This window comes from Macaca fascicularis, chromosome 11, assembly GCF_037993035.2.
Source record: "Macaca fascicularis isolate 582-1 chromosome 11, T2T-MFA8v1.1".
Lineage (NCBI taxonomy): Eukaryota > Metazoa > Chordata > Mammalia > Primates > Cercopithecidae > Macaca > Macaca fascicularis.
Genome location: NC_088385.1, coordinates 63310691 through 63332415, shown reverse-complemented (window position 1 = coordinate 63332415; position 21725 = coordinate 63310691). Strand labels below are relative to the sequence as shown.

Sequence of the window (21725 nt, the reverse complement as noted above, 5' to 3'; positions counted from 1 at the left end):
CAAGTGATTCTCCTGCTTCAGCCTCCTGAGTAGCTGGGATTACAGGCGCGTGCCACCAAGCCCAGCAAATTTGGGGTTTCACCATGTTGACCAGACTAGTCTTGAACTCCTGACCTCAAGTGATCCACCCGCCTTGACCTCCCAAGTGCTGGGATTACAGGCATAAGCCACTGTGCCCAGCCTCATTTCTTTTTTAAAGTAAATTTCATTGTGTATATTTAAGGTATATAACATGTTATGGGATACATATAGATAGTAGAAAGGTTACTGTAATAAAGTAAATTAATCATCCCACATAGTTACCCCTTTTGTTTCTCTTTGTGGCAAGAGGAGCTAAAGACTGCTTATTTAGCATGAATCCCATATACATACAATTTTATTAACTATGGTCCTCATGTTGTACATTGGATCTCAGGATTTGTTCATCCTACATATCTACTACTTTGTATCCTCCGACCTATAGCTCCCCATTTCCTCTCCCCTCTACCCATATTTCTTTAGGATATAAACAGAATGAGTACCACATAGACTAAGCCCATAAATCAACACTAAGTGTTTTGGGTCTAAACATTTACCCACTGCATTGATCAGACACTTTTGTTTAAATCTACCTGTAATGATCTCATTGGTACATGAGAAAGCAGCAGGAATTGTTCCTCACCCTCCAACATTCCATTAGATGAGCAAAAGATTCCCTAAATGTCCATGTCACATTTTTTTCTTAAAAGAACAGCTATAACACGAAGAGAGGGTAAAGCGTCTTCTTCCTGCTACAGCATGAAATTCCTCCTAATCAGTATGCTGTGTGCCCTGAAATGCCAGAAACTGCCAAATATATTCCTTGTCAAATATGGACAAGATTGTCCATCTCTCCCCAGATTGCCCAAGGACAGCACAACTCTCAGGCAGCCATGGGTTAATCATAAAGACTCCTAGGGTCACTGCAAAGTCTGGCTATCTGCAGAGCTCCAAGTATCAGCTCAAATGCAAGATCCAAAGTATCACAGCGCTCTGTGCCTTAATCCCAAGGTGCGACGTCTCTCAAGACTCCTTCTCTATAGGCTGGGTGGGGTAGGATCTGTAGTCTAGAAGAATATACGCAGCTCTTGATAAACTGTTGTGGCTTCACTGACTATCTATGATTTCAGCTATCTAATACTACTGCTGGTATGGGTAGGAGGGAAGGTTGGGGAGAGAATGGAAACAGTTAATCAACAAATAAAATAATCTTGTAGGGGGTGGGGTGGACTGGGGGACAGGGTCTGAGATGACATATTATCCTTGTGGAGACTGATACATCAGCAGGAAGTCAAACTAACTTCATTTCATAAGGATACAAACTTGCAAGCTTGATTTGTTTTTAATTCCCCTGTCTTTTCAGGCCTCACAAAGACTGTAAGTTCCTTGAACTCCAGAACCAGGTGAGAAAAGATGCCGAAAGAAGTAGTGGAAAAGGGAGAAGCACGGTGAGGAATTAGGAATCTTGAGAGAGAAATCCCCTTCCCCTCTTTAAAAAGAATGTAAAAACCAAGGGCATTGCCAGATCCCCAGAAAAAGAAGTAGCTAGACACCAAAAAAGCGCTTATCCCTACCTTCTTGTTGTTTCTATTGTAGCCAAAAGTCGAAATCCCAGGCCTGGAAGTCACCGATAGCAGCATTTTCTCTTTAATGTTAGGGAACGAGTGAGAGAGAGCGAGAGAAAGGGAGGGGGTAAGAAAGACGGGGAGGGAGGGAGGAGGGGAGCGAGGGAAAGGGGGAGAGGGAGGGAGGAAAAAAGGGAGGGGGAGGAGAAAGGAGGAGAAAAGGAGCAGGAGGGGAGAGATGAAGGGGGGCTGCGGGCAGAGAATGAGCTCGGGCTGCTCCTTTACGTCACTGAGAGAAGTTAACAGAGTCTGAATGAGGCAGAGGCACTTCGACTGGGTCCTAATGCCCAAGATGTTATTTTTTGTTTGTTTTTCACAGTCTCAGGAGTTAAAGCTAGAAAGCAGAGTTCTTAGGTCTAACCCCTTTCAAATTTATCCCCTTTCCTCTATGAACAAGTTCTGATTCTCATATAAAGACAACAAGGGCTTTATTTCCACCCTTAGATCTCAGCTATAAGATTTCAAGCTTGATTTTAAAGGGGCTCCTGAGACATTGCCTTGGAGAACACGTTAAGAAAAAAACCAGAGTTAGAGACAGAGTGTTTGAGATAAGCTCAGGGCTTCCCCTACTTTACATTTACAGTGATTTTTTTTTTTTTTTTTTAGACAAAGTTTTACTCTGTCACCCAGGCTGGAGTGCAGCGGTGCAATCCTGGATCTGGCTCACTGCAACCTCCACCTTCCGCAATTCTCCTGCCTCAGCTTCTGGAGTACCTGGGATTACAGGTACCCACCACCACATCCAGCTGATTTTTGTATTGTTTAGTAGGGATGGGGTTTCGCTATGTTGGACAGGCTGGTCTCGAACTCCTGACCTCAAGTGATCTGCCCACTCAACCTCCCAAAGTGCTGGGATTACATGCGTGAGCCACCACACCTAGCCCATTTGCAGTGATCTTAATATACAAAGGAACAAACAGAGGAACACACCAAAGAGCAGAGCTAAGCAAAACAGAGTATGGGGTATAACTAGTTTCAGATTCTTAGATCTGTTTCTCTTGGCTCATACCAATGGGCTGATGCCCCTCACCCCTATTTCAGATTCTCCAAGGAATGATCAAACTGGACTATATCATGAAACTTGGGGCCTAGGCATTTCTTTAACAATTGCAGGCTATCTTATTTAACACTTTACCCTACTATTTCCTCGTCTTTAAGATCCATGAAACTGAAACAATTATAGTAACTCACCAAACCTGGAATTTATGTCTAAATTGATGTCCACAGTTGGGATATCTGCTTCGAGTTGTCTTTGAGCTGTCAAAAAAAACCCCAAAAAACAAAAAAAAAAACCTACTTAAAAAGCATATGCTTCAAACAGAATAAAAACACAAAATTCTTAGGAAGAGATATAAATTTCAGAGTCAAGAACCTAATAGAGTTGCAACACTTACCTCTATTAGTTTCCAAAGAATGTCTTTGTAGGAGTAACCTTAACAAGAAAGGAAACCAAAAACTTCAGAATGATATCCAGTAACCCCTACCAATCCAAGTGGAATAGAGATATAAAATGAAAGCCTTCAAATCCATTCATAAGGCCACCTTGCTGCCATCCTAAGTATTCTCTTGAGATATAAATTAACCCTGTCTGTTTTATGACAACAAATATTAAGCCCAAACCCTCCCTCAAATGAAGTTCTGGTCTCTATTCTAGTTTCCCTGTCACTTTTTTGCTATGATAGTGGAACAGACAGTATTAGCATTCTGCAGAGTAAATATACATACCCTACCCCCAATCTCTAACTTTCATTTCCAATAGGACAGGAAGTGCCTGCTCAGCTCAAGGGACACAGGAAGGGTGGGACAGCCTCAGTGTGGGAATTGCAACTGAGATTGGAAACACAGCAGCCAAATGCAGTAAATAAATAAATGAAGACATCGCTCAGTGATACTTTTTTTTTTTTTGAGACAGAGTCTTGCTCTGTTGCCCAGGCTAGAGTGCAGTGGCAGTATCTCAGCTCACTGCAACCTCTGCCTCCCAGGTTCAAGCAATTCTCCTGCCTCAGCCTCCCCAGTAGCTGGGACTATAGGCGTGCCCCAACATGCCTGGCTAATTTTTGTACTTTTAGTAGAAATGGGGTTTCACCATGTTGGCCAGGCTGGTCTCGAACTGCTGACCTCAGGTGATCCGCCTGCCTCAGCCTCTCAAAGTGCTGAGATTACAGGTATGAGCTACTGAGCCTGGCCCCAGTATATATTCTTTAAGTCCCTTTTCTGCTCTCAGAGACTCTCAACCAATTTATCCTTGCTGTTTAGGCCCTTGGATATCTTCTCCTTTACCCTAACAATGTGGTACAGAAACCTTTCTCTTGAAGGCCTGACTCATAAAGGCAATCAACCCAATTTAACCTTTTTTTTTTTAAGTCTAATTTTTCTTTCTACTTTTTGTTTTTTTTCCCCCTGAGACAGAGTCTCACTCTGTCGCCAGGCTGGAGTGCAGTGGTGCAATCTCGGCTCACTGAAATCTCTGCCTCCCAGGTTCAAACGATTCTCCTGCCTCAGCCTCCTGAGTAGCTGGGACTACAGGCATGCAACACCATGCCCAGCTAATTTTTGTGTTTTTAGTAGAGACAGGGTTTCACCGTGTTGGCCAGGATGGTCTTGATCTCTTGACCTCATGATCCGACCACCTCGGCCTCCCAAAGTGCTGGGATTACGGGCATGAGCCACTGCGCCTGGCCTTTTTTGTTTTTGAGACAGAATCTCGCTCTGTGGCCCAGGCTGCAGTGCAGTGGCATGATCTCAACTCACTGCAAGCTCTGCCTTCTGGGTTCAAGCGATTCTCCTGTCTCAGCCTCCTGAGTAACTGGGATTACAGGCACACGCTGCCAAGCCCGGCTAATTTTTTGTATTTTAGTAGAAACAGGGTTTCACTGTGTTGCCCAGGCCTGTCTCAAACTCCTGAGCTCAGGCAATCCAACCGCCTCGGCCTCCCAAAGTGCTGGGATTACAGGCATGAGCAGCTGCACCCAGCTGAGAATTTTTTTTTATAATAGTCATCCTAATAGGTGCGAGGTGGTATCTCATTGCAGGTTTTCTGACTGTTGTTGTTGTTTGTAAACTGACAGTTCATAATTGTATGTGTTTATGGGTACAAAGTGAAGTTATGACTTATACATATAATGTAGAATAATTAATTCAAGCTAATTAACATATTTATCACCTCAAATACTTACTATTATTATTATTTTTTAGATAGGGTCTGGCTCTGTCGCCTGGGCTGGAGGACAGTGGCGCGATCTCGGCTCACTGCAGCCTCTGCCTCCCAGGCTCATTATCTTTTTTTTTTTTTTTTTTTGGTGAGACAAGAGTCTTGCTCTGTCACCCAGGCTGGAGTGCAGTGACATGATCTCAGCTCACTGCAATCTCGACCTCTCGAGTTCAAGCCATTCTCGTGCCTCAGCCTCCCAAGTAGCTGGAATTACAGGTGCACAACCACCACGCCTGGCTAATTTTTGTATTTTTAGTAGAGACAGGTTTTCATCATGTTGGCCAGGCCGGTCTCGAAATCCTGACCTCAAGTGAGGCAAGTGATCCACCTGCCTCAGCCTCCTAGAGTGCTAGGAGCCACCAAGCCCAGCCTACTTATCATTTTTGTGGTGAGAACACATGAAATTTACTCTTTTAGCAATTTTGAAATGTATAATACACTATTATTAACAATTTTAACCACACGTGCAATAGAGCTCACAAAAAAAATCTTATTCCTCCTAAGATTTTGTACAGTTTGACCAGCATCTCCCCATTTCCTCCATCCCCCGACTTGTGGGGGTTTCGTTGGTTTTTTTTTGAGACGTAGTCTCACTCTGTTGCCCAAGCTGGAGTGCAGTGGCACGATCTTGGCCCACTGCAACCTCCACCTCCCAGGTTCAAGCGATTCGCCTGCCTCAGCCTCCTGAGTAACTGGGACTACAGGCACACGCTACCACGCCCGGCTAATTTTTGTATTCTTAGTAGAGACAGGGTTTCACTATGTTGGCCAGGCTGGTCCTGAACTCCTAGTCTCGTGATCTACCCGCCTCGGTCTCCCAAAGGGTTGGGTTTACAGGCATGAGCCACCGAGCCCGGCCGGTTCCCCAGCTTTCTGTAACCACCATTCTATTTTCTGCTACTGTGAGTTGATTGTTTTAGATTCTATGTATAAGTGAGAACTTACAGTATTTGTCTTTTTGTGCCTGGCTTATTTCACTTAATGTAATATTCTCCAATTCCATCCATGTTGTCACAAATGACAGAATTTCCTTCTTTTTTAAAGTTGAGGCTAAATGAGGCAGCTCACACCTATAATCCCAGCACTTTGGGAAGCCAAGGTGGGAGGATCACTTCAGCCCAGGAGTTCAAGACTAGTCCAGATAACATAGTGAGACCCCATCTATACAAAAAATAAAAAAAATTAGCCAGGTATGGTAGTGCACGTCTGTGGTCCCAGCTACTTGGAAGGCTAAGGTGGGAGGATTACTTGAGTCCAGGAGTTGGAGGCTGCAGTGAGCAATGATTACGCCACTGCATTCCAGCATGGGTGACAGAGTGAGACCCTGTCTCAAAAATAAATAAATAAATAAAGTTGAATAGAACTCCATTATATATATATAGCATATTTTCTTTATACATTAATCTGTTGATGTCTTGGCTACTCTAAATAGTGCTGCAATAAACATGGGAATGCAGACATCTGTTCAATGAACTGATTTCAAATCTTTTGGGTAAATACCCAGAAGTGACATTGCTGTTCTTGAACAAGCGAGACCAAGCTGGTCTTGAACTCATGGTCTCAAGCGATCCTCCCACTTTGACTTTCCAAAATTCTAGGTTACAGGCATGAGCCACTGTACCCAACCCAATTCTAATATTCCTAATGTGTTATAGTCTCACTTTTCATTCCTTAATGCTTAATGATACCTTAGAATTTTAAGTAGTTGAGACTTCACCCCTATAAAAAAAAAAGGGTGGTGGGGCAAGAGACCAGGCATAGTGGCTCACGTCTGTAATCCAGCACTTTGGGAGGCTAAGGTGGTTGGATTGCTTGAGCTCAGGAACCCAAGACCAGCTGGACAACATGGTGAGAGCCTCGTCTCTATTAAAATATATATATATATATATAGACACACACACACACACACACACACACATATATATATATATATTTGTTTTAAATAGTTAATGCCAAGCACATGGCTTGTGTCCATAATCGCAGCTACTCAGGAGGCTGAGGCAAGAGGATAGCTTGAGGCCAGGAGTTCCAAGACCATACCAGTAACAGAGCAAGATTCTTCTCTAAAAAAATTAAAATTAAAAAAAAAAAAATTAGGTCAGTGTGGTTGTGTGCGCCTATAGTCCCAGCTACTGGGGAGGCTGAGACAGAGGGATTACTCGAGCCCAGGAGTTCAAGGCTGCAGTAAACTGTGATCTGTCACGACACTCCAGCCTGGGCGACAGAGAGAGACCCTATTTCTAAAAAAATACATAAATAAATATGTAATAAAATAAAAAGTTTAAAAAATAAAATCAAATTAAGAAAAAATTAAAAACAGTTAAAAACCATGAGTTTTAGAAAAAGGCAGACCTGAGTTCAAATCCTGACACCAGGCTGGACACAGTAGCTCATGCCTGTAATCCCAGCACTTTGGGAGGCCGAGGTGGGCAGATCACTTTGAGCCAGGAGTTTGAGACCAGCCTGGCCAACATGGCAAAATGCTGTCTGTACTGAAAATACAAAAATTAGCTGGGTGTGGTGCATGCCTGTAATCCCAGCTACTCGGGAGGCTGAGGCATAAGAATCTCTTGAACCTGGGAGGCAGAGATTGCAGTGAGCTGAGATTGCTCCACTGCACTCCAGCCTGGGTTGACAGAGCAAGACTGTCTCCAAAAAGAAAATTAAAATCCTGTCACCACTGTTAGTTACTACTTATATGACTTTAGACCAAGTTACTTAACATCTCTCATTCACCCATGTGCAAAATGAAGATAATACTTCACTTTTGCACTAGGAGAAATTACCTCACATATCTGATCCCTACTTTTCTCATCTGTAAAATAGAATAACAAATAGTATCTACTCCCTAAAATTGTAGTGAAATGAAATAAGGCAATGCATATAAAGCCCTTAAGAAGGTGCCTGACACTTGGTAAACACCCAATAGATGCTAGCTTCATTGCGATTAATTACTCCACCGCCTGCCAGCGTGTATCCCTCTGGGTATCATATAACCCAAATTTGAAGATCTGAAGTGAGCAATTCCAGAAACTGGCATCTTAGTTACATTCAAAAGATTATCCTAGAATCACACAGGCTAAACTACATACCTCGAAAAGTTTCAGGGATCATCCAATTTAATTTCTTCCCTCTCCCCCATAAGCATACAACCTGATTATTCATAAATTATTTTCATAATTCTCAGTCTCCTGGAAATTGGTGGAATATGTCTTATCGCTAGAAAAAAAAAAGGAAACAAAATAATACAAAATCAAAAAACACTAGATACAAGACACCCCAGCTCCCATTTCTCTTTGAGTCCTACCATCCAAGAAATAAAAACAAATCTGGCAGAAAAAAAGGGGGACTTCCTTACATGCTAAGATTTAACCCCATTCCTCTACTCTACAAGTAGAGAATATCAGATAGAAGGGAAATAAAGAAGGATCTAATTCAATAAGCTCTACTTATATTAACTAATACAAAAACCTAAATTTTTGTTTGTTTGTTTGTTTGTTTGTTTTTGAGACAGAGTCATTCTCTGTCACCCAGGCTGGAGTACAAAGGCATGATCTTGGCTCACTGCAACCTCCACCTCCTGGATTCAAGCAATTATCCTGCCTCAGCCTCCCAAGTAACTGGGATTACAGGTGATTGCCGCAACACCCAGCTAATTTTTTGTATTTTTAGTAGAGAGAGGGTTTCACCATTTTGGCCAGTCTGGTCTTGAACTCCTGATGTCAAGCGCTCCACCCGCCTCGGCCTCCCAAAGTGCTGGGATTACAGGTGTGAACCACCGTGCCTGGCCTAAAAATCTAAATTTGTATAGTCTAGTAAGTTGGGACCACAGAAGTAAAAGGACCCAGATATGCAAACTGTTGCCAAGGGTGTATTATGTTAAAGAGCACCAACAAAACTGGAAACTAAATCCTTCATTCTGGTGAGTATATATATTATAAACATATATATATGTATATATATTTTATGACAGGGTCTCACTCTGTCACCTAGGCTGGAGTGCAGTAGCACAATCACGGCTCACAACAGGCAGCTTTGACTTCCCCAGGCTCAGGTGATCTTCACACCCACCCCACCCCTCCCCACCCTGTAGCTGGGACTACAGGCATGCCCCACCACACCTGGCTAACTTTTGTAATTTTTTTTTTTTTTTTTTTTTGGTAGAGACAGGGTTTCATCATGTTGCCCAGGCTGGTCTTGAACACCTCAGCTCAAGCAATTTGCCCACCTCAGCCTGCAAAAGTGCTGGCATTACAGGTGAGTATATTTGTAAAGGAGTTATGGAATTCCGTGGAAATAATGGGGAAGGTAATGGTGTTCTGTGGTTAGATCCAGGAAGTATATGGGAGGAGGAAGAATCCTACTTCCTCCAGTGTATTTACTTTGACGCCCTTCTGCTTTGCCCATTATATTGCCCACATTTTTCCAGATTTAGCCAATGCCTCACTAATTCTTGGTTCTCATGAACCCAGCACTCAGGAATTGTTTTGAAGGGAAAAAAGCAAAATGAAAGCTATCTGTAACCTCTTTGGGGAAGAGACATTTGTACCTGATTCAATATAGGCTTGTGATTTCTCCTGAAAAACAACTTTTTAACAAGTGTCCAAGGTGAAGGAGTAGGGGCTAGATCAACCCCAAAATGTAGCTAAAAAATGTCCCAGCACTTTGGGAGGCTGAGGTGGGCAGACTGCTTCAGTCCAGGAGTTCAAGACCAACGTGGGCAACATGGCAAAACCCCATTTCTGCTAAAAATACAAAAAACTAGCCAGGCATAGTAGTGCACATCTGTAGTCTCAACTCCTCAGGAGGCTGAGGTTGAAGAGCCACCTGAGCCTGGAAGGTCGAGGCTGCAGTAAGCTGAGATGGCGCCACTGCACTCCAGCCTAGGCAACCAAAGTGAGATCCTGTCTCAAAATAAAAAGAAAAATAAAGAAAAATGTTTGCATGCCTCTATTGGCCCCTCCATATCAAGGTGGAGAACTCAGAAGAATGTATTACCTGTAGATGTGTTGGACCCTAGCGAGACATTCCAATGGAGACAACCTGGTGTGGTATATGTGTCTGAAAGCAATGAGACAGGTCAGTTTGCATGTGAGGCTCTGAATGTGGCTCAGAGACCTGAACAAGGTATATTAGAGCCAAATACACATTTTTCCCTAGGTGTAAATACTCCCTGTGGATTATCTTTCCATTCCACTGATTTACTTTTGTGTCCAAAATGCTATGTAATGGAAATAGTCCAAAATTTGAGTTTATTGGCCGGGTGTGGTGGCTCACGACTGTAATCCTAGCACTTTGGCAGGCTGAGGTGGGCAGATCACTTGAGGTCAGGAGTTTGAGACCAGCCTAGTCAACATGGTGAAACCCTGTGTCTACTAAAAATACAAAAATTAGCCAGGTGTGGTGGCACACGCCTGTAATCCCAGCTACTTGGGAGACTGAGGCAGGAGAATCACTTGAACCCGGGAGGCGGAGGTTGCAGTGAGCTGAGATCATGCCACTGCACTCCAGCCTGGGCAACAGAATGAGACTCTGTCTCAAAAAAAAAAAAAAAAAAAAAAAAAAGTTCAGTTTATTTCCTGGTAAAAAGATGAGATTATGTCTTGGGGAAAAGTAAAAAACAAAAACAAAAACAAACAAACAAACAAAAAACAAACAAAAAACAGTTTATTGAACATACCAGTTTCCTTAGGCAAGAAACATTAATGAGCTACATCACACAGTAAAGCAAAGCTTAGCCGTGACCCCTTCTGATGTAGGATGGAATGACAAAATTGGTCTAAAACTAAAAATTGGAAAAGTTTGTCTTTTCACCTCTTTGACTCACCTCACTGGCAAACAAGGAAAAAGACAGCTCTAAAGAATTATTTCTTTCACACCCTGGATATCAGTGCTAACAGGCTGTATTCTCCTACAGCAACAGATATTCCTGGCCAAGCATTGCTACAGAGAATATTCTAATAAAATTGTCAAATGGACTTTTCCTTTGCCAGACGCTGAAGGAATACAGGAACGAAATCATTTAGAATCACTGGGCTAGAAAATTACCATATTGTAGAACGAAAAGGCTGGAATGGATTCTCTGTAACCCAGAATATACCACATTGATTATATGGTGGTATTCATTGTATTCTCTTTTTATTTTATCACCTACCAGAAAGATTTATTCTCTAAATGTGTGTTTCCTTCACACCTGAGGCATTAATTTTGCTTGGCCTTGGCCTCATCTATCCCTCAAATAAATAACTCAGATGATCCCAATAGGGCCCACAACTGATTCAACAATTAGGCTGAATCAAATGAAACTGCTGTCTCTATAGGTTAAATCTTAATCTTTTCATATCATTGAATACTAGCAATTTCATATGGTCAAACTAAATATTGCAAGAAGTATGAGACTGTGGGGATGATAATGAACCAAAACAGTGATTAATTGGATAGTTCCTTCCCCTTGTCCTCTCTCATTTTCAGATTAAAAAAGCAAATCCCAGAGAGGCAAACTCACTTACACAAGGTCATAGGGGTCAAACAGCAGCATAAGTGACACCAGAATCCAGATTTCTTCATTTTTCTTTTTTTTCTTTTTTTGAGATGGAGTCTTGCTCTGTTGCCCAGGCTGGAGTGCAATGGCACAATCTCAGCTCACTGCAACCTCCGCCTCCTGGGTTCAAGCAATTCTCCTGCCTCAGCCTCTGGAGCAGCTGGGATTACAGGCATGCATCACCATGTCCTGCTAATTTTTGTATTTTTAGTAGAGACGGGGTTTCACCATGTTGGCCAGGCAGGTCTCAAACTTCTAACCTCAGGTGATCTGCCTGCCTCGGCCTCGCAAAGTTTTGGGATTATAGGTGTGAGCCACTGCTCCTGGCCAGAATTCAGATTTATTGACTCAATTCTACCCTTTCTATTTGCCCATAAAATAATTCCAGTAAATATGTACTTTGGGGTCAGAAATAATAAAGGAATAATCCTAGGAATCCAGAAGTGAAAGATTCAACTATTTTCCTCAAGCCAGCCCCTTACCTCAAGTAGTAGTCATATTCAATATTCTGACTTATTCTTAACTTACATACTGGGTAATATTTCTAGGGATAAACTTACAACACAAACAGCAAGAGGTTTGTTGAAAACCACATTTGCTGAGAAGCACTCCTAATGAAGCTTCTACCTGAGTTTTGATTTGCTATATATTTAGAAGATAACTTGCTTTAAATCTGCTTTCCAGATAATTAGGACCATATCCTAAAACTCTCAGGTGAAATATAAGATTTGAATATAAGGGCTGGGCATAGTGGCTCACACCTGTAATCCCGGCATTTTGGGAGGCTGAGGCAGGCAGATCACTTGAGGTCAGAAGTTCGAGACCAGCCTGGCCAACATGGTGAAACCCTGTGTCTACTAAAAATACAAAAATTAGCCGGGCATAGTGGTGTGGGCCTGTAGTCCCAGCTATTCGGGAGTCTGAGGCAGGAGAATCACTTGAACCCAGAGGCAGAGGTTGCAGTGAGCCGAGATTGCACTACTGCACTCTAGCCTGGGCAACAGAGGGAGACTGTCTCAAAAAAAAAAAAAAGAGAGAGAGATTTGAATGTAAGAAATAATTGTTTTTCTATTTTTCCTGTTCCTATGGTGCTGAAAAAGTAATTGTTAAAATATCAATATACATTAGTTATATGGTCACTAGTCATGAGCAGGCTTCACCAGAAGCATAAACTTGATGAGGACAGAGACTGTGGCTGTTTTGTACACCTTTATATCCTTAGCATTCAGCAGGACCTGGCTAATTTAACATTTTAAAATATTTGTTAAATGAATAAATGGACTGTCTCAGAACACAAAATTTACATCTGAAAAAAAATGTTACTAATTAAAAATGGTAAGGCCAGGCGCGGTGGTTCACGCCTATGATCCCAGCACTTCTGGGAGGCTGAGGTGGGTGGATCATGAGGTCAGGAAATCGAGACCATCCTGGCTAACATGGTGAAATCCTGTCTCTACTAAAAATACAAAAAAAGTAGCCAGGCGTGGTGGCAGGCACCTGTAATCCCAGCTACTTGGGAGGCTGAGACAGGAGAATGGTGGGAACCCAGGAGGCAGAACTTGCAGTGAGCCGAGATCTTGCCACTGCACTCCAGCCTGGGCAACAGAGTGAGAATCCGTCCCCCCCCCCCCAAAAAAAAGAAAAAATGGTAAAAGTGGGGCTGGCAGTGATGGAATGGCACATTAGAACATCTAGGAACTTTTCCCTTTATATTTACAATATATTATTTTCTTTTTTTGGTTTTTGAGACACGGTCCTCTAGCGATCCTCCTGCCTCAGCACCACCCCTGACAAATAGCAAAGACTACAGGCACATGCCACCAGGCCTGGCTAATTTTTAAATTTGTTGTAGAGATAGGGGTCTCATTATGTTTCCCAAGCTAGTCTCAAACTCATGGCCTCAAGGGAGATCCTCTTGCTTCAGCCTTCCAAAGTGCTGGGATTACAAGTATGAGCCACCATGCCTGGCCTGATTTTCTTTTTATTGCCTATTTTTGTGTCTTGGAAGTCAGACAGCTTGAACTTACCTGTGTCTCCTAACAGTGGAGTAAGCCCACTCTCACCTGTGGGCTAAAGTTAAACTGCCATTAAAGACATCACATCAAGAGGTCAATTACAAATTTGTATTCCTGTAACATTTTGTTTGAAATTTTCATAGGCTTTTTTTTTTTTTTTTTTTTTTTGAGACAGAATATTGCTCTGTTGCCCAGGCTGGAGTGCAGCGGCACAATCTCAACTCATGCAGCCTCTGCCTCCCAGGTGCAAATGATTCTCCTGCCTCAGCCTCCCCAGTAGCTGGGATTACAGGTGCACATCACCATGCCTGGCTAATTTTCGTATCTTTAGTAGAGATGGGGGTTTCACCATGTTGGCCAGGCTCGTCTTGAACTTCTGACCTCAAGTTATCTGCCTGCCCCAGCCTCCCAAAGTGCTGGGATTACAGGTGTGAGCCACCACAGCTGGCCTTTTTAGGCTATTCTTTGACTCTGCTTCACAGTTCCACCTCCACGAGCTCTTGCTCCTAGATTGTCAACTCCTAGAAGGCAGGCACCAACTTTACTAATCTTATTATCATTAACAGCTAAACATAATTTAACTCAAGATTATTCACTGAAAGAATACAATTTTCACTTTAAGTATTTCACCTTCGATGGGAAAGTGAGCGTCCAATAAATATAACAGTAAGAGAAACACTGCCATCTCCTGGGTAAAACGGGTTGTGCCTCCTTTAGCAAATCCTGGGAAAAGAAAGTATAGAATTTGCAGTGGGTAAATCAGGTTATGAACCTGCAGCTAGAGAATCAAAGCAAACTCGTCAAATTTTAGATTGCTAAAGACAAACTTTTTTTTTTTTTTTTTTTTTTGAGACAGAGTCTTTCTCTGTTGCCCAGGCTGGAGTGAAGTGCCTTGATTATGCCTCACTGCAGCCTTGACATCCTGGGCTCAATTGATCCTCCCACCCCTGCCTCCTGAGTAGCTGGGACTACAGGCACATGCCACCATGCCTAACTAATTAAAAAAAAAAATGTGGCCAGGCGCGGTGGCTCACGCCTGTAATCCCAGCACTTTGGGAGGCCGAGACGGGCGGATCACAAGGTCAGGAGATCGAGACCATCCTGGCTGACACGGTGAAACCCCGTCTCTACTAAGAGTACAAAAAACCAGCCGGGCGAGGTGGCGGGCGCCTGTAGTCCCAGCTACTCGGGAGGCTGAGGCAGGAGAATGGCGTAAACCCAGGAGGCGGAGCTTGTAGTGAGCCGAGTTGGCGCCACTGCACTCCAGCCTGGGCGACAGAGCAAAGACTCCGTCTCAAAAAAAAAAAAAAATTAACTTTAAACAAATTTTTATTACACAAAGGTTGTCACATAATTGGATATTTCTCTACTTATTCTCATTCTCCACAGAAAGGCTACTTAACTTCTCATCAGGTGGTGGCAAGCACTAAAATCCTGATTTTAACAGAATAGTAGTAAAAATGCCTCAGTGATTTAAGTTGAAAGCAGTACATTGGTACATGGCTCTTGTACCCAGTATCAGGAATGTACAAATGTTTTTTTATTCAAAAATACAAAATAAAAGGCTAATACCAGGAGGCAAGGAAGCAACTTTCTGAGAAGTCAACTAAGAAATGAAGTCTTCCCAGTCCACAATGAAGTCTCTTGCCTTTGAGCTCAGCCTTCATTGACTGGATTACCTATTTGGAAGTTAATCACAGGCAGCCTTGTGACAGCTAATGATTATGGAATCGATTTCACTCTTAAATTGCCTTAACTCTCCAACTAAATTGTAAGCTGATGAAGGGCAGGGACCTTGCCTGATTCAGCTTTGTACCATTCTCCTCCCCACCTCCTAACAAAACCCCACTTGGTGTCCTGTCACATGTGATATTTTATTGCAGTGCATTACTTCTTACTTTATATCACTAGGAGATTAATTCATCACATTTCTATGCTGATGTGCTAAATGTAGAGAAAAAGTAAGTGTGTCTCATAATGTACCTAAATACAAGGACTGTGTATTGTGAAAAAAAAAATAAAAATAAATTATCTGGAGGCATGGACAATGACAGCAGTAAACCATTATATATTTTGTCAACTGAAACCAGTAACTGATGGTTATAGTGATTTTCAGCCAGCCTTTTTCTTCATTTTCTCCAACTGACTTCTCTGAAGTTACTGGTGAGGAATACTGCCTTGGGTTTCCTGTCACAGTTCATTAATAAAGGTAAAGCACTAGTCTAAGAGTTAGAACATGCCACCTCCCATACCACCTCCCATTCCACCCATTGCACCCGTTCCATGGTCCTTCTCTTCTTTAGGAATTTCTGTGACTACAACTTCTGCTGTAGTTAACAGAGAGGCCACACCAGCAGCATCCAGTAAAGCAGTTCTCACAGCCTTTGTTGGGTCAATAATTCCTTTTTCCACCATATTCACAAAATCTCCAACCATAGCATATAACCAACTTCTGAGGAACTTTGCATAATTTTCTCAACTATCAAAGATCCTTCAACACCTGCATTCTTAGCAATGGTCATTGCTGGAATTTTGAGTGTTCTTTTAATAATTTCTATACCAATTTTTTTATCTTCATCAACTGGAGTCAATGAGTCCAAGGCTGGAATGCATTGAAGCAGGGCACAACCTCCTCCCAATACAATGCCTTCTTCAACAGCAGCTCTTGTAGCATTAAGGGCATCTGAACTCTGTCTTTCTTTTCATTCACTTCAACATCATTTGTCCCACCGACCTTCAGCACAGTTACTCCATCTGAAAGTTTTGCCAGCCGTTCATTCAGTTTTTTCCTTTTCATATTCACTAGTTGTGACATCTAACTGCTCAATGGTTTCTTGAATACATTTTTTTCAGTTTGAGCTTTGTCACCTTTTCCTTTTAAGAGCATGGCATCGTCTTTGGTCACAATGACCTCTCCAACGTTTCCTAAGTCATGAGGCTGAATGTCTTCAAGATTTACGGTCAGCTCCTCTTCTCCAAACACTGCACCACCAGTAGCAATAGCCATACCTTTAAGCTGGTTCTTTCTATTGTCACCAAACCCTGGAGTCTTGATTGCCACAACCTGAAGACCAACCTTTAGCTTATTCAAGACGAGTATACTTAGAGCTTTTCCATCAATGTCTTCAGCAATTATGACCAAAGGCTTACGGTGAGCAGTGGCAATTTCAAGAGCAGGTACAATGGACTGGACACTAGAAATTTTCTTTTCACTCAACAGAACATAGGCATCCTGGAATTCACATTTCTGACCTTTTGATGTATTAATAAAGTATGGAGAAAGATAGCCTCGATCAAACTTCATACCTTCAATAATCTATAATTCATCATTCAGTGTTTTTCCATCCTTTACTGTGATGACACCCTTTCTTCCAGCCTTTTTCATTGCATCAGAGATTATATTGCCAATTTATTTGTCTCCGTTTGCAGAAATCGTAGCAATCTGTGCAATTTCTTCAGGGGTCATCACAGGTTTAGACTGCTTTTTAAGTTCAACAATTACAGCATCAACAGCTAACATCACACCTCTCCTGATTTCCACTAGATTAGCACCTTTGCTAATCTTCTCGAAGCCTTCCTTGGCTATAGAGCATGCCAGTACAGTAGCAGTGGTAGTGCCATCCCCAGCCTCTTCATTTGTGTTATTGGCAACATCTTGAACAAGTTTAGCTCCAATGTTTTTATATTTATCCTTTAAGTCAATTGACTTTGCAACCGTCACACCATCTTTTGTTACTCTGGGACTTCCCCAGCTCTGCTCAATAATCACTGTTCTTCCCTTTGGCCCCATTGTAACGGCTACAGCATCGGCTAAAAGGTCTGCACCTTGAAGCATTAAGGCTCGGGAATCTGCACCAAATTTTACATCTTTGGCATAAGCCCGAGTGAGATGAGGAGTCAGTACCCTGGACACTGGTCTCATCTGGCGAAAGACTGTAGGTAACCAAAGCATTTCTGCGGGCCGGTGGCAGGGTGTGCGCGCAGCGAGACAGGTCATCACTGGCGAGTGAGGGCTAAAAATTTTTATAGAGATGGGGTCTCACTATGTTGTCCAGGCTGGTCTCAAACTTCTGCACCCAAGTGATTCTCCCGCCTTGGCCTTACAAAGTGCTGGGATTACAAACATGAGCCACCATGGTTGGCCTGCCTTCTTTAAATGTCAATGCAGGTTTGCTATCATCAACTTATTAAAATGTGATTTTGAACATAAAAATATGCTCACATTAAAACTACATGGAGTAGGCCGGGCATGGTGGCTCACGCCTGTAATCCCAGCACTTCTGGGAGGCCGAGGCGGGCGGATCACCAGGTCAGGAGATCGAGACCATCCTGGCTAACACGGTGAAACCCCATCTCTATTAAAAAATACAAAAAAATTAGCCGGGTGTGGTGGCGGGCGCCTGTAGTCCCAGCTACTCAGGAGGCTGAGGCAGGAGAATGGCGTGAACCCGGGAGGCGGAGTTTGCAGTGGACTGAGATCCTGCCACTTCACTCCAGCCTGGGTGACAGAGCAAAGACTCCGTCTCAAAAAACAAACAAACAAAAACAAACAAACAAACAAACAAAACTACCCGGAGATACCATTTCTCACCTGCCAGACTGGCAAAAATCCAGAAGCTTACAACAAACTGTTGGTGAGACTGTGGGTTAAAAGGTACTTTCAAGCTTGGGCAACATAGCAACACTCCATCTCTAAAAAAAAAAAAAAAAAAAGGTTTTTAAATAAGCCAGGCACAGTGGCATATGCCTTAGTCCTAGCTACCCAGAAGGGTAAGGTGGGAGGATAGCTTGAGGCTGCAGTGAGCCAAGATCATACCCCTGCACTCCAGCATAAGCGACAGAAAAAAACCCTGTCTCTACCAAAAAAAAAAAAAAAGGCAGGGAGGGCACTTTCATATATTGCTTGTGGAAAGACAAAATAAAATAATGCCTTTCACACTATCTACCAAAATTATATGTGTATTTACTCTTCAACCCAACAGTCCCACTTGTAGGAATAGATCCGAAAGATACAATTGGCAACAATAAGAAGAGACAGTACATACAAGGCATCTTCACAGCAGTAAGCAAGAAAGCTATCAAAGACTACTGGGGTTATGTCAAAAGGATTCAAGAATCAACTTTAGAAGCCGGGCATGGGGGCTCACACCTGTAATCCTAGCACTTTACGAGGCAGAGGCAGGAGGTCTGCTTGAGACCAAGAGTTCAAGACCAGTCTGGGAAACACAGTCTCTATTGAAAAAAGTGAAAAATTAAATGAATAATATTTAAAAAGAATCAACTTCAGTGGGTTGCTATTGTCCAAAGATGGTACAGTTTGAGCATCAAAAAGAATAACTACAAAGAATGTAAACATGCCAAATTTAATAAAATCCACAAGTTCATAATAATTTTTCAAAGCCCTAATTGATCGTCTTTAAGAGAATATTACATAATCAACTTACTATCCCTAAAACTAGTAAATAAAGGAAAACAAGTTGAATATATAGCCTGCCTTTTCTATATGAATTGTTTCTCAGAATAACCAAGTAATTGATGAAGAAAATCCTCCTTTACAGATGAATACAAAATAATAAAGAAATAAGGAAAACAGGCTGGGTGCAGTGGCTCATGCCTGTAATCCCAGCACTTTGGGAGGCTGAGGCAGGTGGATCACGAGGTCAGGAGATCGAGATCATGTTGGCTAACACAGTGAAACCCCGTCTCTACTAAAAATACAAAAAATTAGCCAGGCGTGGTGGCGGGCGCCTGTAGTCCCAGCCACTCGGGAGGCTGAGGCAGGAGACTGGCGTGAACCTGGGAGGCGGAGCTTGCAGCGAGCCGAGATCGCGCCACTGCACTCCAGCCTGGGCGACAGAGCCAGACTCCGTCTCAAAAAAAAAAAAAAAAAAAAAAAAATGGCCGGACGCGGTGGCTCACGCCTGTAATCCCAGCACTTTGGGAGGCCGAGACGGGCGGATCACCAGGTCAGGAGATCCAGACCATCCTGGCTAACACGGTGAAACCCCGTCTCTACTAAAAATACAAAAAAAATTAGCCGGGCGTGGTGGCGGGCGCCTGTAGTCCCAGCTACTCGGGAGGCTGAGGCAGAAGAATGACGTGATCCGGGAGGCGGAGCTTAAAGTGAGCCGAGATCGCGTCACTGCACTCCAGCCTGGACAGAGACTCCATCTCAAAAAAAAAAAAAAAAAAAAAAAAGAAAAAGCCAACAACAACAACAAAAAAACAATGACACTGTTTGCCTCCAGGGAGGGAAACTGGATAGCTGGGAAACAGAAGCAGGATAGCAACTTCATTATATGCCCTTTTGAATTCTGAACCAGCTGAATAAATAAAATAAAATGGCTCCAATAATGAGTTGACTACTTGAAAACTTTGGTGACATATTTTTTTCCCTGCTTGTGCTTCTATATTAAATTATAATAATTGTGTTAAATATTGTGATTCTAGAGTTCCTTAAGCAGTTTTTGGTTTTTGGTTTTCTGTTTTTTTTTTAAGATGGAGTCTCGCTCTGTCGCCCAGCTGGAGTGCAGTGGCGTGATCTTGGCTCACTGCAACCTCTGCCCCCCGGCGTTCAAGCAATTATCCTGCCTCAACCTCCCGAGTAGCTGGAATTACAGGTGTGTGACACCACGTCTGGCTAATTTTTTGTATTTTTAGAAGGGACAGAGTTTCACCATGTTGGCCAGGCTGGTCTCGAACTCCTGACCTCAGGTGATCCGCCCACCTCAGCCTCCCAAAATGCTGAGGTTACAGGCGTGAGCCACCGCGCCTGGCCTAATTTTGCTATAAATATAAGAACGTGTTTCACACTGTTCCAGACAAGCCAGGAAATATGGTGATTCTAGTAATAATAAAAAATGGAGATCAGGCTCAGTGGCTCACGCCTGTAATCCCAGCACTTTGGGAGGCCGAGGCGGGTGGATTACCTGAGGTCGGGAGTTTGAGACCAGCCTGACCAACATGGAGAAACCTCATATCTACTAAAAATACCACAAATTAGCCAGGTGTATTAGCGGGCGCCTGTAATCCCAGCTACTCAGGAGGCTGAGGCAGGAGAGTCGCTTGAACCCAGGAGGCGGAGGTTGTGGTGAGCTGAGATCGTGCCATTGCACTCCAGCCTGGGCAACAAGAGTGAAACTCCATCTCAAAAAAAAAAAAAAAAAAAAGGGAAAATAACACAAATATTCACCAGTAAGGGACTTGTTAAATAATAATTCAAAAACAAAACTAAGATGATATTTCAGAGAAACTTGAAATCAAGTACTGGTACCATTAGCAACTATCACAGAAATTTTATATGTAGTATTATTCCTTTAATTTGGCACCTTCACCTACTTTTTATTGTGAATTTTCATCTAACTAAATTAACTAAATTGGAACAAGAAATGCAAACAAGGGAGTAAATATACTTAACACCAAAAATCTCTTTTCTGAGTGGTAGTTACATAAATTACCTGATGATCTAAAATTGTATTATCTAAAACTTTCCTGAAAATCAGTAAACTATAACGACAGTTTTTTTGCAAACTGACAGGTCAAAGCAGGTGACGTAAAAAATTTCAAATTATATAAAATCTTAATAAAATATGGCTTATGGAGTGTTTCACTTAGGTAAATGTGGTTAAAAGTTAATTTAACCTAGTCTTTTAGAGAAGGGTCTCATTTGTTCACTATAGAGTAATACAAGATTCTGACATCTTCCATATTCTTTAAGTCAAAGAAAAACAAGTATTAAAATACTATTTCTCTACCAATAACTTGGAGAAGGGAAAAAAGAAAAAAGAAAATCCTATCAATCAAACCCTGAAGGTATTTTCTTTTTGCTGTGTCAGCAAAGGCTTTCAAATTCCTTCAAATTAGTTTTTGCCTACAGACTTTTCTAAATCCTTTTTAGGAATTCTAGCAAAATCTACATTCTTTTAGTATATTTTGTTGATTAAGATTTGCTATAATCTACTTTAATGGCTATTGGAGAACCCAGATTATAGAAGATATTATTTGGCAAAATAGAGAAAATGCATGTTAAGCATCATAAATGGACCAGTGTGATGATATGTTTTTTTAATAGGCTTATATTTATATTTTTTCAGTCCTATAAATTTTTATTTTGTTATTGCTAAACCCAAGAAGAATTAGGAAAGCACACTGGAGTAGATCACAGACATGTTTAAACTTTTATTAAATTTCATTTACTCTATGAAAGTCTAGCATCAAGTTAAAACATGCATCTCATACCTACATCCTCAGTTTCATTGGTCCACATTCTTTTTTTTCTTGAGACGGAGTCTCACTCTGTCACCCAGGCTGGAGTG

General features: G+C 42.2%; 1 protein-coding gene, 1 long non-coding RNA gene and 1 pseudogene across 34 annotated transcripts in view; 1 reads left to right on the top strand and 2 right to left on the bottom strand.

Moving 5' to 3' along the window:
* The window catches only part of RBMS2 (RNA binding motif single stranded interacting protein 2), a 100488-nt gene extending 97091 nt beyond the window's left edge, over nt 1-3397 (bottom strand). For 21 of the 33 annotated variants that reach the window (XR_012420364.1, XR_012420357.1, XR_012420359.1 and 18 more), the window contains exon 1: nt 1593-1684. Coding sequence is in view for 6 of the 33 variants with exons in the window: in XM_005571251.5 (XP_005571308.3) it covers nt 1593-1658 (66 nt within the window). In the remaining 27 variants the exon portion in view is untranslated. Of the gene's footprint in view, nt 1-1592; nt 1685-2834; nt 2901-3037 lie in introns of those variants that run through there. The other 12 variants (XR_012420363.1, XR_012420362.1, XM_074007200.1 and 9 more) reach the window with 2 other exon arrangements.
* On the top strand, nt 961-2369 carry LOC135966250 (uncharacterized). The gene is made up of 3 exons (XR_010579461.2): nt 961-1029; nt 1382-1466; nt 2250-2369. It is a non-coding gene; the product is annotated as an uncharacterized lncRNA (long non-coding RNA).
* Nucleotides 3398-15515: 12118 nt separating the features above from the next.
* LOC102136201 (60 kDa heat shock protein, mitochondrial pseudogene) lies at nt 15516-17513 on the bottom strand (annotated as a pseudogene).
* Between the last annotated feature and the right edge of the window lie 4212 nt (nt 17514-21725).